The sequence below is a fragment of the Tasmannia lanceolata genome, unplaced genomic scaffold (assembly GCF_043159265.1).
Source record: "Tasmannia lanceolata isolate RefF3 unplaced genomic scaffold, GAP_Taslan_0.1 ptg000023l, whole genome shotgun sequence".
Classification (NCBI taxonomy): domain Eukaryota; kingdom Viridiplantae; phylum Streptophyta; class Magnoliopsida; order Canellales; family Winteraceae; genus Tasmannia; species Tasmannia lanceolata.
In genome coordinates this window covers 4,334,594-4,352,168 of record NW_027518700.1, presented here as the reverse complement: position 1 = coordinate 4,352,168, position 17,575 = coordinate 4,334,594, and the positions used below count along the sequence as shown (strand labels likewise).

The 17,575-nt window shown below is 36.1% G+C and overlaps 1 protein-coding gene across 1 annotated transcript; it reads right to left on the bottom strand.

Moving 5' to 3' along the window:
• Nucleotides 1–17,575, bottom strand: LOC143855649 (D111/G-patch domain-containing protein). Its single transcript, XM_077365717.1, has 8 exons — nt 17,362–17,575; nt 17,138–17,238; nt 9,272–10,235; nt 8,440–8,531; nt 7,927–8,001; nt 5,939–6,000; nt 4,044–4,113; nt 1–1,082 (listed from the first exon to the last, which is right to left on the bottom strand). The coding sequence occupies exons 1-8, from the start codon at nt 17,465–17,467 to the stop codon at nt 294–296; spliced, it is 2,259 nt and encodes a 752-aa protein (XP_077221832.1). The 5' UTR covers nt 17,468–17,575; the 3' UTR covers nt 1–293.

Here is a 17,575-nt window from a genome sequence, read left to right as displayed (position 1 = left end):
TCCAACGCAACCCAACCGCCTTTCTTTCATAAAAGGATAGCATATTGGCCAGCCAAGTCCCTAACCAATGATCATAAACAACGAGAAAAAAAGATACTAATATACTTGAAATTGTGTCATATAATCAGTTAAATCACACGTACCTATTAAATTAATTTACAAAGGCGAAAAGAAAGAAAGATTAACCTTTGGTACCTTGCAGTAGCTTCACCTTCACTGTAGCCATCGATTACGATGCTTTGGAGGTCCCTGTGATGGCCAGTGTCCTCGACAAAACCCATCCAAATCTTTTGTTACCGACCCTTTTTGGCTTTTGACCTAGCACTGCCTCTGCCCTCAGCAAATTCAAGACCCAATCCTAGCGATTTAGGTCGTCTTGTGGCCTCTATGGGCGTGATCATTCCTCTACCATCTTTTCCCAACCCACGACCTTCCACAAATCCCATTTTAGCCATCATCTTTGACCCAAAACCTTTTGTATGCTTCTCAAACCCACCCATCTTGTCAAACCCACCCATCCTTTTGGATTCTGGCGTAGCACTGCTTTCGGCCTCAGCAAATTCAACACCCAATCCTAGCGATTTAGGTCGTTGTATGGCTTCTATAGGCTCAACAATTCCTCGACCATCTTTCCCCAACCCACCACCTTCGATAAATCCCATCTTAGCCATCATCTTTGATCCAAAACCTTTTGTGTGCATCTCAAATGCACCCATTCTTGAGGAGCTCGTGACAGCCTCCTTTTCGATAGAATTATTATTTTCGCACAAATCAATTATCATCTCATCCACAGGATCAACTTGCATGGTGCCACTCGAAACAAATGATACTGGCTGATCAGCGTACAAGGGGCCTTGCCTAGCAAGCTGTTTCTTTCCACTTGCTTCACCACTGCGATGATGATTGGCTGAGTTCTTCAGCTTGCTTGAGGCAGATTGCCGTAATTCGACCTTTGTATGAGATGGACTTGAATTATTTAACTTTATACCAATTTTAGTTGTGTGTCTCTGTCCTATTGAAAGTTGTGTCTTCAATTCTTGATTGAGTGTAAAATCAGCATACTCGTCACCCGCTCCAGTTAGCTGAAATCAAAGATAAAGATCATTAGTGTCTCAGATTTTGTTATGTAAAATGGTAATGCAGAGAGAGATATTTATATATTTTGTAGTCCCATTGTTGAACAGCAAGGAGGGCAATAAAGGAGACTTCTTCTTTTTTCCTCTATAGAATTGGCCTCTGGATTTGCAGAGTGGCCCAGTTTCTCTTGAAGTTTTTTTCTTTTTTATTCAAATCGTTAATTTTAAGACCCACAAGATTGGCTTACATTTACTTTTGTTTCCGAGGGAAGGGCTTAAGATGTGGAGCATGTGAACAGCGGTCACTTGATCACTGCAGATCCAAACTCATATGGGATTGGTTCACCCGAACAGTGTACCCAATTACAACCCAAAAGCTTCAGAAACCCAAAAGTGGAAAGTAAAATGCCTACATTTTTGGACCGGCAGATTTAATAAATGAAATTCAACAGCAGTGATTTCATTACATGATTTTTGTAGTATGTCCTTCCATGAAGTAATTACGAAAGATGTTGATCTCGATCTAGGCTTGAAATCTGAAAAGCATATCCTTTACAAAAGGGTAACTAACTTCATTCCAATAAAAAGAATTAAAGCCAAAACGCTACTGGAGAAAGCTAGTGTCATTGGGTGTAAGTGCTAAATTACTGGTCATAAATTTCAGAAATATGCAATTCCTTCTCCTGTGGTCAGCTGTTCCGAAAAAAAATTTATCGGGGTGAGTCATTGGTTTTATCTTTGATACTTGATAATGAACGTGCGGAAACAAAGATGAAAAGTGAAGGTGAGGAGAAGGGAAGGGTTATATAACTAGCAGGGTTATCATCCAGACAAAGGTGAGAAGAGAAAAGATTAAGAAGCCAAGAAAGGGGTAGAGGGGACTGTTGGTGATGAACAATACTGTAAATGGCTGTCAACAGCCCCCCCAGGACAGCAGGGGACAACAAAGAAGGTAGGAAGGGGGTAGAGAAAGTACAGATTGCAAGGAATATGAGGAAGGGGAAAGAAGTGGAAGGAGAGGGAGAAAACAAGGAGAAAAAGGATGGGATAATCGTGAGATGCTGTACAGTCATGCGGCTATGGGAGACGGAAAAAACCGTGGGAAGCTAAGTAGGAGAAAGGTGAAACAAAGAAAAGAAGAGGGGAAGAAGAAGATAAATGAAGAGAGAAAGAGAAGTGGAGAAAGAGGGAGGTGATGTGGACTTGGCAGTGGAAATACAAATAAAAGTGATCTGTTCATATATCTGAAAGTGTATGACAAGATGTGAAAATTGTGTAACGGAAGTCGCCTTCACGACGGCCATGCCGTTTATTCATCGGAGAACTTCTCCCCTCTTTCCTTGGAATTCTCTAAGAATCCTCCTCACTCCTAAAAATTACATCTTAATTCTAAAATGTCAAAAAACTACCTAATCTCTACCCCTAGACCCCTATTTATAGAAAATCCCAGCCCTTACATGAAGGCCTGGCCACAATGCCACTCAACTACACTCTAACTACAAGTATACCACGGTACACATGTATGGCCCACACTCATACATGGCAAACATGTTACAATTCTAACACACATATCCACCACTAACACATGTGTACTCATGAAACGCCAATCACAAATGCCCCCCTTAATCTACATCCGCATTAAATCTTCACCTTTGAAGCCAACGCCGCTACATAGGCACCCCATTTCTTCAACCTAGAAAGCAGGTACTTCAAAAACCATGAAGTGTTTTAAAACATACTTGGACTGCAATCACCAACTTTAAACTCACTAATCAAAGCAAACAAAGAGAATCATAATTCAAATAGAAAACTCTAAAAACAACCCTTAAAGTTCCTTGTTTAAGCCTCCAATCTGAAATTCAACTATTCATTTTACTCAGCTTTCCTTTGATTTATTCTCCAAATATCAATTTTAACACCAATTTTCAGAGTTTGCAGGGTGCATGAACATGCAAAAAAGAGGCTTTTCAAAACCCAACTCAAAGAATTCAATAAAATCCACCATAAATATTAGCATAAAAAATATCTAAATAAAAGCAGAGTTCCCTATTCTCAGTTCCTTCCTTTTCTTTGGTGTGATTTGTTAATGATCCTGTGGGATTTGGGTCGGGAATTTGCAAATGAAAATTGATTGCAAAAACCCAAAAAAAAACATTTTTTTGGGTATCTTTTTTGTTTTTGTAGGTAAACTGGGATTGAAACTTCAGCCTCTAGGTTGAAGAACATTAAATAATAGTAGTTCTTTATCTCTCTCAATGGATAGATTGATCATTTTCAAAACCCAACTCGATGAATTCAATAAAATTCACCATAAATATTAGCATAAAAAAATATCTAAATAAAAGCAGAGTTCCCTATTCTCAGTTCCTTCCTTTTCTTTGGTGTGATGTGCTAATGATCCTGTGGGATTTGGGTCATGAATTTGCAATGAAAAATGATTGCAAAACCCCGCAAAAAAAAAACATATTTTGCGTATATCTTTTTGTTTTGTAGGTAAGCTGGGATTGAACCTTCGGCCTATAGGTTGAAGAACATTAAACATGTGAAATGGCTATTTTGGTGTGCCACACACAGCTAATCTCAGAAAAAGATAAACGTGCAATACTTCAAAAAATAAAAAGACATAAGCGTGCAAATTTTGGTTCCACTTGCAGGCTTGGCATCTGATGCCTCCTTTTTAATTTTCTTTTGTAGTTTATTTTCTTCTATGTGAAATTTTGCACTTATTCAAAAGAAAAGAGAATGTCTTAGTATCCAGAATATAAAGGATATAAAAACAAGAAATAAGCAAGATGACATTATACAAAAAGAGGATATAAAGAGCAATAATATGCACGTTAATAGCTAATGATCTTGTCATTCTGAATAGAGAAACATGCGTAGAAAATAGAAGATCAATATAACAACTAGCCACCTAAAAGCAACAAAAAATAAAATAAAAGAACCCCTTTCATAAAATGAAAATACCTTGTCCAAACGGAGCTTATCTCTTGAGGATGGCATGCATGTATGTATAGTTCGGGTCACCGTTACAAATCTGAAAACAATAATTCATCAGTTTAGTAATTTAAAATAAAGGAAAAATATATGAAGAAACATGTGACTCAAAGTTGTCCCCAAAAGCCGGTCCAATATTTCCAAGTGAACCAAAGTAGGGTTTATCAAAACGATGGAGAAACTTTTCTCATATAGAGACGGTTCTTGAAAACATGGCAGAATGGAGGCATGGTTTTAAATTTCCTTCGAAACCGACACCAAACGACCGAAAGTTTCCATTTCCATCCCCACCCCAACAAAATCTCAATGAATTTGTTCCATTTCATTATTAAGGTCGAAATTTCGAAATTTAGACCGAAATGGTCGAAACGGCAAAAAAAAATGGTAAGATGTTATTATGATTTACGGTCTATATAGCAGCTCTCTCTCTCTCTCTCAAAAAAAAAAAAAAAAAAAAAAAAAAAAAAAAACGCCTTAATCTGTTGTAAATCGAAAAACTCAGCGAATCAAAGAAACGATTTTTTTCATGCTTTTCATGGTTTTTTTTTCGAAAAGTCTGATTCTGGAAAACTCTAAAAAGTATGGAATTTTTCTAGAAAACTCTGTTTTGGAAAACCCTAAAAGTATGGAATTTTTTTCCTTAAACTGAGTTTCTTTGATTTACTTTTACTAAGGCTTTGTTTTTTGGAACTTCTTCAGCATTTACTAAGGCACGTTTTCAACCTTTGATTTGTTGCATTTATAGATAAGTTTCCATTCGAATGTAACTGGTGCAATTAGTGGGGTCAATACCAGTTTGCAAAGATAGAAAAACATCTTTTTTTTAATATTTGTCAACATGTTTTGTGGGCTCATCTTTTTTTTTTTTTATGACATAGGGTATCCCCACTCCATTTTAGGGCGGGAATAACCCCTATGGATGCGTGCAATCACCCGTAAACCATTTGTGGGGTCATCCTAGTTGAAACAAAGGAGAGAAACAGACCGACCAATCCAATATACTATAGCGATGCTGAGGAATGAAAAAGCCATGCCACAATTAGCAATGAATAGCGCATAAGAACCAACAGTATTGATAACTACTACAAAAAAAGACCTTTTCAAACAAAAAAAAACGACTACAAAAAAAAAGCCACAATTAGCAATGCATAGCGCATAAGAACCAACAGTATCGATAACTACTACAAAAAAAAGACCTTTTAAAAAAAACCGACTACAAAAAAAAACAAAGGGGAAAATGAAATAGATAATAATAGAACGAGGAAAATATACTGTAATTTACACATGGAGTTTGCAAAAACTCGTTCTAATTAATTTCTGATTGATTGACACGAGGCCTTCTGCACTACTTAGTCCCCTCTGTTCAAGAGCTCATAGAGCTACTCTTCATGGGTTCTTTTGTGTCTTTGAGTTTAACTGGAATGGAGCATATTCTTTCTCCATGTGAATAATACTAGTCAATAGCTCTCTATGATTACCATCCTTGTTTTAAAAAAATGTGTACTTTTTTAAAAGAAGTCACCCCCCTTCTTAAGAAAGTTGTTTTCGTTGGCAAATATTCTAAGAACAATACAAACAAGAGAACCACAGAAAAGGTGAACACAAAAAGAGATAAAGGGAGAAAGGTTTTTCAATTACTTTTGACAGCCCATAAAAAGTATTTTTCGGCCAACAAAAGTTTATTGGAGTTGCCAACTTAATAGATAGATTTTAACAGACTACCATATTTTAAATTCAGTATATCCGAGTAACTAATACATGGATTATAAGATTCATATCGACCGACACCTTTGACATAATGATTCGGTTAAACTTCGAAAGCAACTACAAATCTGACCCAAAGGAAAAAGAGAAATGATCGTGACCTCTTCTTGCCAGAACCTTGGGAACCGCTTTGTAGGCGATAAATTGATGCTAGTCGTTGTACCTAAAGAATCAATAATAGTGAAAAACAACAGAGCTATTGAGGTAATTGAAGGAACTAAAATATATAAAACAATAAGATGCAAGAGAAAGGAAAGAATTTCCTCTTAAAATTAATTCTTAATATTGCAGAAAGAGTAAAATATCATCATTCTTGCCCCAACTGAGATGTTTTATGAATATTTCCAAAAATAGTCTAAAATATTTTAATAACCATCTCCCCCTTGTTTCTTTGTCTAACATTAGGAAATCTAAATCTCCTCTCTTACTCAGTAGTTCAAATCAGCTATTTGAATTGCATCTCTAAGAAGCAGATGTTTGTAAGTTTGTTCATGCTGCTGCTCTGGGACTGTTGATACAGCGCTCTTCTTTCATTGTTGGCTTGTATAAATTGTTTGACTGAATAAACATTAAAGGCAGCATCGGAGAAGGATCTGGCTTTCCACTCAGAAAAGGAAACTGAAAAATTAAAAGGGTTGAAATGAGAGGAGATGAAGAGGCAAAAGAAATTGGAAGGAAGGAGACTGGATTGTTTAGGGTCTAAGAGAGTAACTGGAGGAAATTTCTAAAGGCGGGGGCAGAATCCTCCTCCTTCCCAACATACACATGATGTCTAAACATAAAGTTGTATTGTTTTCCTTTAGGTGTAGCTCAACAACACGCCAGATGACCAGAAATCCCCGAAAGCAGGTCCAAGGCGCCACTAGAAAAGAGGTGGAGCATGACTGCCAACAAAGGCTGATGATGAAGGCAGATTTATAGCAGAAAATAACGAGATTAATGGAGGAAATGGTATTGGCGGCAGTCAGATTGTAAAGTAGAACCCCAAATTCTATACATTGTGAAATTTCTTTGTGGCCAAACTCAACCCATTTCTCTTGCAATAGTTGTTCCTTTTAGGATTAAGATTTAGGAATACTAGTTACAACTTAGGGAATTGGGTATGGTAAAAAGGAATTCAAACCTCAGACAGGATCACCAACATGCATGTGTTCCTAGACCGTTCCAACCCTAAACCATTGAAAACTGAATGGTTCTCAACTACGTTCCTGCTTCCGCTATTGGCTTCTAAGGTTGAAACAAACATATGACTTGGATTTACTAGGGCTAACAGAAACATAAATTAATACTTTTCATTTATTCTCACATTAAGTTTTAACAAGAAAATAAGTGTTCTGATGTCACTAGAAGTTCAACTAACAGTTTTTTCAGTTACATCACTAAAAGCTAACTATAATTTATCTAACAAAAATTTATTAAACATACAGCAGATTTCCAAAAATGGCTTTTAAGATCACTACGTCAGCAATAAATAAATAAAAAACCATATTCAAACTCCAATAAAAATGTAAACATGTGAAGGTGCAGAGAGCATGCCCACGGCATCCTGGGCTGTTTACACATGTTTTTGTTTTCAAAATCTAGGGCTGTTAAACATGTTCTTGTTTTCAAAATCTAGCTGCCAAGAGTTTGAAATTTTGATAGATTAACATGTAGTATGGGAATGGGAAAGACGTATGATCCTGTCATAGTAAAAAAAACAAAATCACAAATTGCAGACTTCATAAAATAAGACATGCTGTACAATTTCCTTTTTTTTTTTTGAATCGTAGGCATGCTGTACAATCTCTAAAAGTAAAGTACTAAATGCAAAGAAGATGTAACATGGTATTAAATTTCCACCAAAACCGACACGAAACGACCAAAATGTTTTCATTTCCATCCCCACTGAAACGATACCGAAACCAAAGCATAAATGCATTAGTGGGATACTATGGCCCTGTTAGTTTAAGATTAAACGTAATATTGAGTCCAATAATTGGTTTTGGACTCACAATCGGTTGTCATAATCTTAAATGAACATGGCCTATATCAGTATGTTTTACATGATTATAATTATATGAATTGTATGTGAGCCAAAGAGACAGACCTGGGAACAGTCACGGAAATGCATAGGTTCAAATGATACCATGTCAACTTCATCCAAGACCATTTGCCTTAACTTCTGCATGTTGGCAACCATTCAAGCATTAGAATCACAGAAATATTCTGATGTTTAAACCACATTGAACCACTCAATGTTCGTCAAAGATCACAATGTGATCATGCAGCATGCACAAAGAAAGAATAAGAAAACTATTGGCTTTCAATATAAGGTTTAGGCAAATAGGCTCAGTTATGCAACACAAGTGTTTAAAAATGCAACACGAGTGTTTTAAAATGCTGGTAAGCAACAAAAGGAAGTCCCAGAAGTATAAACGAAAGAATATTTAATTGATAGCACTACAAAATATGGAAATGAGAGGAGGATAGATTAATCTATGAAATGTTGGAAGAATGAACAATAAACTGTGAAATCAGTTTAGCCATAAAAAGATGTGAACAGAACAATCAATAAGCATTAAAAAGGGATCGATACAGTGGATAAATAGTTAAGTCTTACTGAATTTATTTGATCGAGGTCCACACCACGTCTGATCATTCGCTCTCGACGCTTCACAGCAATCATTTCTTTACGATGTTTCTTTCTCCTACCTGAGTAAACAGAGGAAAAAGTTGAACCCCTAAGTGACCAATATAATATAATACACAGAATAACCCAATATTCTAGCCTTTATATATGATGCATAGAAATAAAAATGAGCATAATATGCAAGCTGGATGCCACTAAGTGAAGGCACTTATCAACATGCCAATCATTTTATCTTCCATTGTACTATGATTCCATTTAACTGGTCAATGAGTAAACATTAATAAATGACGGAGTCCCAGTCCTATCTGTAGCAGCCGCCTTTAATACATTTTAAGATGAGTTGTAACTTAGAAGGCTACTAAATAAGATGCATTGTCTCCTCTTGTAGCTTAGTGAATAGCCATCCCATGCTTAAGAAAGTTTTACCTTTTTACCAGAATCCAGAGACACAAGTGTATCAGACCCATGCCTTTATTCACATGAATATGATCGACATTGATAGTCATTTGTTAATTGTAAACGTACTCTCAACTTTCTAGATTTCATTTAGTCCAGAGCAACATACGAAAGTTACTTTGGGCAAATGGTGACAGGTTAAAATTAAAAATACTACCACAGCAGATTAACCCATTTTAATAAGCTTATAACAAATTGCATGGTGGTTCTAGTGCAAGTGAAAAATAAAATAATAACACGGTCTATAGCAATAAAACGGGACAGACATTTAAGAGGGAAGCCAAACTATATGAATTTACTAATGTTTACATTCCTCAAATAGCCATGGACATGAGAATAACTTTACCTGGAATGTGCTCGAACTTCTTACTTTTCTCAGCATCAGTTGGCCAAGACTGAGATAATTGAGAAAATTGTTTCTTTTTCCCATAAGTTCTTCTAGGATCCTTTACAAACACAAAATCATCCAATAAAATATCCATAGCGGGCGCAGCATTGCGAGTGTTCGCAAGGTGCTTCTTTCTTGATCGGGGCTTTTTCATACCGTACTCCCTTGAAGCATCCTGCAAAGCACTCCCCCCCAACTTCTCAGGAATTCCGTCACTACTACTGTCCGAGGAATCCTCTTCACTGGAGTCATTCAAATTCATAGACCCTTTCAAATCTCGTCCTACTAGCCACCTGGATTTTAAGAATTCAGAGCTACCACCAATCCCTTCTAAGTAATCTTCTGCCACCTCTTTGTCAATATCAGAATTGCTATCGGATAACGTATCCTCCGAGCATTCGCTATCGGATGACCCATCAGAATCACCACACGGCAGCTCAGCAGGCTCCAAGCCTTCACCATCAAGTGCATCTCCATCTTCATCCACAAGCCCATCATTTTCCTCATCCGAGAGACTAATATCTTCCGTATACAATTTCAAGCCTCCAATAGACAAAAACCCATCATTCTTCTTTGGAATTGAATCCTTTCCAATCGACTCCTTGCATTTCCGAGGCCGCTCCTTACCACTGGTACTCTTTTCAAAGTACATTTCCTTTTCAATAGGAGATGAATTGGACCCCATCCAAACTATATCTTCCTCGTTTGTGCTGCCCTCTGCGTCCTCACAGAATCCCAACCCTCTGTGAGAGCTGCCGCCCAGTATCGAACTCGAACCATAATCATAAGAAAAACCCTCACCAACTGGTTCTGAACATGGCATTCGATCAACATAAGCAACAACTTGGGTTTTCCCAGAATCACCTAAAACGATGGGAGTCGAATTGCTGTCTTCAATTTGTGACTTCGAGTAAGAGCCCTCCTGCCAAAAAAAGAGAGAAAAAGGGAAAAAAAAAGAAGACAAATACAATAGGGAATAAAACCACAATGGAGAAAGAACTAAGAGAAAGCACAAAAAAAAAAAAAAAAATCTCTGCAACTGATTGCTCGAATTGATTGGTATATCACCAGTATTTTGGTAAATTTCTCTTCAATAACAAAAAAAACCCTAACAGAGAAAAGAACAGGGAGAGAGCAAAAAATTTCTTCTTCTTCTTTTTTTGCTGCATTATTAAGGTAAAATTTCTCTGCAACTGATTGCTCGAATTGATTGGTATATCACCAGTATTTTGGTAAAATTTCTCTTCAATAACAAAAAAAGCCCTAACAGGGAAAAGAACAGAGAGAAAGCAAAAAATTTATTCTTTTCCTCAGGTGCATTAAGATAATATTTCTCTGCAACTGATTGCTCGAATTTATTGGTATAACACCAGAATTTGGTAAATTTTGTTTTATAACTGATATGTAAATTGTATAAGGAAAGTGGACTCTGAGGCGTGCACGAAACACTTTCCTTAAGGCTTTATTCGCTCTCACTTGTTTTCACAAATTTGCTACGAGATTATGCGAATATCCTCTAGGATACAACCAAGTCTCGGTGGAATCTACAAGTAGCAAATCTTAGAGAATTCCCAAATAAATTTCTAAAAGGAATAATTCAAATATATGGCAAATACTTTCATAAGAGAGAGAATGTTAAAGAGAGCAAGAAAGTCAAATTCAGAGTTCGTTAGTTTTTTTATTTTAGGAGACTACACCCTCTATTTATAGGAGTGAAAACATCTATTTGGAAAGGATACATCCTTCAAGAATGGTTACACCCTTTAAAGAATTGACCTTAGAAGCACGAAGGGGGGTGCGGGTGGGGGGGCGGAGGCGGGAGCGGGGGCGGGGAAGCGTGGGGTCTAGAAGATTCTAAGTTTGGGAGCGTGTAATGTAATATTTTCTTTAGATATCTTTCAAAATTCAAGTACATAAAAAATAATAGCTTCTAATCATTTTCATATGTATCTTTCAAAAGTTAAGTACATCAAAAACCAGTAATTTCTAACCATCTTTGAAGAGTAATTTCTAACCATCTAAGTTTGGGAGCGCCTCGTTCCTTGTGCCTTCTGAAGATGCACAAGCCTTTGTGCTTACTCCAATGAAGTAATTTGAAGAGTTGGAGGAGTTTGATGCAAGGGAGTTGGTGATGGTGGGACTTATGGAGTAATAGAAGTAGGCTGAGAGCGTCATGGGAGTAATTCCTGCTCTTTGGGGTCGCGCTCCCTAGAAGCTCCTTCCTAAGGAGCACCGAATCGAGGTTCCGAGGTGGGAGCGGCACCCCGAGGGAAGATTCCTGCTTCTAAGGAATTGACACACCCACCCTTTCAAGGATGGACACCATTTCAAACTGATGCCGTTCCAAATTAATGCCTCCTTTGAAAAAGATGCCTTTTCAAACAAACCTTTTTTAAAAATTCCAACAATCCCCCACTTTTGTTTGAAAACATTTTATTTAAAAATACTTGTCAAACATTAGCCATAATTCATAGTCTTGTATCCTTCAAGATAGTATCTTACGATTTAAAACCACCTCTTAGTTTAAATATCTCAAAGTTGTATCAAAATGAATGGTGTCCGCAGATTAATCCAACATTTTAAGTAATACAACCGGAAGTACTAAAAACATACAATTCCCTTATTCCTAATAAGAGAATCATTTACACTTTGCACTATTATGGCCATGTGCTATATCCTTATTCATGAACCTCTCGAGAATAAACCATAATTCTCTAAAGAAGCGGCACCACTTCCTTGTTCATATAGGTGAAGTTTTCTTGTGTCTCCGTTACTATAACACATTTAAAACTTCATTACGAAATTAATTCAACCTCAAATTCGTAATGGAAAGTATTGTCCCAAGTTAGTTAGGGCTATAGATGGACAATACCTATCAGTCACTCACAGTAACTTGTTTTTACCCATTAAAACCTGAGAAGTAGAAGTTTTCTAGAACTAGGTTGGGTTCCCATTACTGCTGACTATAAATGGTTTTAAGCCCCATATCAACAGTAGTACTCTTTACTAAGTCTCTAGACAAAGCCTTAGTAAATGGATCGGCCAAGTTTTTACTTGTCTTTACATAGACAATTGTAATGACACCATCTTGTATCAATTGTCTCACAAACTCATGTCTAAGACTGATATGTCTAGACTTACCATTATAAGCCCTTGATAAAGTAGCTTGACTATCACAATAAATTCTAACTGGAGGCATAGGATTAGACCACAATTTAATGTCTAGCAATAAATTTCTAATCCATTCGGCCACAATTTAATGTCTAGCAATAAATTTCTAATCCATTCGGCTTCCTTTCCAGTTGCCGCTAAGGCAATAAATTCGGATTCCATCGTTGAGTGTGAGATACAAGTTTGTTTGTTGCTTGCCCAAGAAACGGCACCCCCACCAAGGGTGAAAATCCATCTAGAAGTGGAAATTATTATAAATCCATCCATAAAGTTTGAAATCCAACTCGCATCAGTATAGCCTTCTAGTATAGCAGGGAAATTATTATAATAAAGTCCCAGTCCAATAGTCTTCTTTAGATATCCCAAAACCCTACCAATGGCTAGCCAATGTGATGTACTAGGGTTACTAGTGTACCTACTAAGTTTACACACCGAATAAGAAATATCTGGCCTCGTGCAGTGCATAGCATACATTAAACTACCAATAGCACTTGCATATTCAATTTGTGCAACAACCCTGCCAGTATTATTTTCTAACTCAATACTCGCATCAAAAGGAGTATTAAATTCCTTCAACCCAAGGTGTTTAAACTTTGTCAACACTTTCCCTATATAGTGTGATTGGTTTAAAACATAACCATCACTATGTTTCTTAATTTTAATACCTAAGATAGTATCTACCTCTCCCATGTCTTTCATTTTAAAAGCTGAAGATAAATATTACTTAGTATCATTTATAGCATGCATATTAGTACCAATAATCAACATGTCATCTACATATAAACAAACTATGACACCAGATAGTATCTACCTCTCCCATGTCTTTCATTTTAAAAGCTGAAGATAAATATTACTTAGTATCATCTATAGCATGCATATTAGTACCAATAATCAACATGTCATCTACATATAAACAAACTATGACACCATAGTCTTTAGTAAATTTAGAATAAATGCATCTATCACCAGAATTATGAATAAAACCAAACTTTAATATAGCACTATCAAACTTTTCATGCCATTGTTTAGGTGCATGTTTTAATCCATAAAGTGATTTAATCAATTTACAAACTTTATGTTCATTACTAGGTAGGATAAACCCTTCAGGTTGGTCCACATAAACTTCCTCATTTAAATCTCCATTTAAAAATGCCATTTTGACATCCATTTGATGAATGTAAAGATTATATAAGGATACCAAAGCTATAAGAATTCTAACAGAAGTGATACGTGCCACAGGAGCATATGTGTCAAAATAGTCAATACCTTCTTTTTGTCTAAACCCTTTAGCCACTAATCTAGCTTTAAATGCTAGAATAGTACCATCATTATTGTATTTCCTTCGAAATACCCACTTACATCCAATAGGTTTAGAACCTTTAGGTAAATCTACTAATATCCAAGTGTTGTTGCCCATAATGGAGTCCATTTCATTATCTATTGCTTCCTTCTAAAAAGAAGAATCTCTAGAAGCCATAGCCTCTTTAAAAGTCTTAGGATCTCCTTCTAGGTTAAACACATAAGGTATTTTATTAATAACATTATTACTATTATCACCTTCTACTAGAAAAATTATAGAATCAGGAGAAATAAAATCTGAACCCAAATGTTTCTCTTTTCTAGGTCTAGTGCTCCTCCTTGGTTCAGTAACTTCTTTAGGAACAAAAGATTCACTATTTTCATATTTCATAGGTTCACTAGGTTGATCCTTATTAATATTTCCTTCTTGTAATTGTATAGAATCTGTAGAAAATTTATTTTCAAAAAATTCTACATCATGTGACTCTACTATTACATTAGATTCTAAGTCAAGAAGTCTATATGCTTTGCTATTTTCAGCATAACCAACAAAAATGCTCATAATAGCTCTAGGTCCAAGTTTAGATCTTTTAGGATCGGGGACCCTATAGTAAGCTAAACACCCCCACACTTTAAAATATGTGAGGTTTGGCCTTCTACCCTTCCACATTTCATAAGGACTAATTCCAGTTTTCTTTTGTGAATTCTATTATTAATGTGACAAGCAGTAAAAAGTGCTTCACCCCATAAATTTAAAGGTAGTTTAGCATTCTTTATCATGCAATTAATCATGTCAACTAAAGTTCGATTCTTACGTTCCGCCAATCCATTTTGTTGTGGTGTATAAGGTGCGGTACATTGATGAATTATGCCAACTTCTTCACAAAATTGACTAAATTCATTAGAAAAATATTCTCCACTTCTATCAGAACGTAATATTTTTATCTTTTTTATCTTCTACTTCTGTTTTAAATATTTTAAACATACTAAATGCCTAGTCTTTATTTCTAAGTAAATAAACATAACTATATCTACTAGCATCATCAATAAATGTGATAAAATAATGTTTTCCTCCTCTAGTTAAAATTCCATTCAATTCACATATATCAAAATGGATTAAATTTAAGATTTCGGAATCCCTATCCACACCGGGAAATGGTGTTCTTACTATCTTAGATTTAACACATTTTTTTAGATCATCATTATTAATATTAATTATTCCTAGTTTATGCATATTTTTAAAATATCTATGATTAACATGGGCTAAACGGCTATGCCATAAAGAAGAGGACTCAAGAATATAAGCAGAAGATGATGTATTATTATTAATACTTAACTTATACATCCCATTATAAGAATATCCCTGTCCAAAAAATTGCCTTTTCTAGTAATAATGGCATTGCCGGATTCTATAGTAATCTGAAACCGTTTTTTATCCAAAAGGTCTACAGAAATTAAATTCTTTCGAATTTCGGGTACATAAAAAACATTAAGAAGAGTGGGGCGCTTTCCCGAAGTAAAGTCAATCTCGATTGTTCCTTTTCCAGAAACTTTGGCACGAGCGTTGTTGCCCATTTGCACCTCTTGTCCATCATTATTCACCTTGAAGGTTTTAAACATTCCTTTGTCTTTGTAGACATGAACAGTAGCACCCAAATCTAACCACCAACCGGACAGTTCGGTTGTCATGTTGATTTCCGAGATCATTGCCACAAGATTTTCTTCTACCATATTTGCGGTATCATTTGCAGATTTTCGAAATCTCCACTCTTTAGCATAATGCCCAAATTTTCCACAAACATGGCAAGCTCCCTTCTTCTTTGGATATTTCTTGTAATTATTCTGCTTCTTAAACTTCTGTCCATCATTCTTTACTTGCAAAGCCTTATTTTTAGAATGTGATCCACTCGCCTCTAAATTAAGTACTTTAGACTCACTTTGAACCGGAAAATGGTCACGTAAACTTGACTCTTCTTCTATACGAAGATGTTTTTGAATTTGTTCCAAAGTAAAATCCTCGGACTTATGTAACAATTTCTTCCCATAGTCTTTCCAAGACAGCGGAAGTTTAGCGATAATAGCACCAACTTGGAAAGGTTCAGGTAGAATTATTTTCAGTGAGTGAATCTTGTTGACAATAACTTGTAATTCATGAATTTGTTCTAAAACTGGTTTATTGTCAACCATTCTAAAATCAAAGTACTTAGCAATTAAATATTTATTCGTACCTTCTTCCTCCGCTTTGTACTTGAATTCTAGTGCATTCCATATGTCACTTGTAGACTTGATACCGATGAAAAGATCGTACAAACGATCCGAAAGTGTGTTCAAAATGTGTCCTCGACATAGCAATTCATCATCCTCACATTTTTTCCTTGCTTGCTTGAGTTGTTCAATTTGATCCTCTTGGGGCAATTCTCTTTCTTCGGTGGGTTGTGGGTCATTGGGAATTGGCTCCAAACTAGGATCAAGAATATATGAGATTTTGAGTGCCGTAAGCAAGAACACCATCTTGTCTTGCCATCACTTGAAATTGTTTCCATCGAATCTGTCTAGTTTGACAAAGTCTTGGTTCATTACTTTCAATGATTCCGTATCCATCTTGAATAAAGCCTTGAGATTGTTTTATAACTGATGTGTAAATTGTATAAGGAAAGTGGACTTTGAGGCGTGCACAAAACACTTTCCTCCACTTTCCTCCACTTTCCTTAAGGCTTTATTCGCTCTCACTTGTTCTCACAAATTTGCTACGAGATTATGCGAATATCCTCTAGGATACAACCAAGTCTCGGTGGAATCTACAAGTAGCAAATCTTGGAGAATTCCCAAATAAATTTCTAAAAGGAATAATTCAAATATATGGCAAATGCTTTCATAACAGAGAGAATGTTAAAGAGAGCAAGAAAGTCAAATTCTGAGTTCGTTAGTTTTTTTTATTTTAGGAGACTACACCCTCTATTTATAGGAATGAAAACATCTATTTGGAAAGGATACATCCTTCAAGAATGGTTACACCCTTTAAAGAATTGACACACCCACCCTCTCATGGATGGACACCATTTCAAACTGATGCCGTTCCAAATTAATGCCTCCTTTGAAAAAGATGCCTTTTCAAACAAACCTTTTTTAAAAATTCCAACAAAATTACTCTTCAATTTTCTACTCAGAATATGAGACATCCTAAAAAAAACTAACAAGGAAAGACCAATAACAAACAAAACCCTAACAGAGAAAGAACTGAGATAAAGCAAAATTTATCTGCAAGCGATTGCTCGAATTCATTGATATATCACAAGCATTTAACATCAAGGAAAAAATCTAACACAAAATTAAAACAATCAGGAATTAATTTACCTGACCATCAAAGATCGAATACTCGTAGCCAAAAGAATTGGATGGTGATTTCTTAGATTTGTTCCTTGCGGGCATTCTTTCGTTCTGTTTTGGGGATTTTCCTGAAATTTTTCACGCGTAAAGGATCAGACAAAGATTCATTAGGGTTTTTGAACCCTAACAGAGAAAGAAATGAGATCTAAACCTAATTTTCTAGGGTTTCTGAAGAAAAGAAAAGAAAAGACCTGGAATGGAATCGTTTTGCCAATCACTCAAGATACCGCCTTTGATGAAGAGAGCTCGATCTAGGGCTTTGTGAGTCTTTCCGGATCTCTTCTTCCCCGCTCCCATGGCGGAATTTCTGGGAAATGAAGATTCTGAAATGATATCGACACTCCCTGGTTTTGGTAAATGAATGCCTCACTATGGCGTGGGCCGCAATACAATGTGGCGCCTTCG

What these genes read in the sequence shown, in the direction of transcription:
- LOC143855649 (XM_077365717.1), bottom strand. Translation starts at nt 17,467, where the DNA reads ATGGGAGCGGGGAAGAAGAGATCCGGAAAGACTCACAAAGCCCTAGAT. An exon ending in GCAAAACGATTCCATTCCAG is followed by an intron (nt 17,239 to 17,361) that starts GTCTTTTCTTTT and finishes GAAAAATTTCAG; the next exon opens with GAAAATCCCCAAAACAGAAC. An exon ending in ATAAGCTCCGTTTGGACAAG is followed by an intron (nt 1,083 to 4,043) that starts GTATTTTCATTT and finishes CTTTGATTTCAG; the next exon opens with CTAACTGGAGCGGGTGACGA.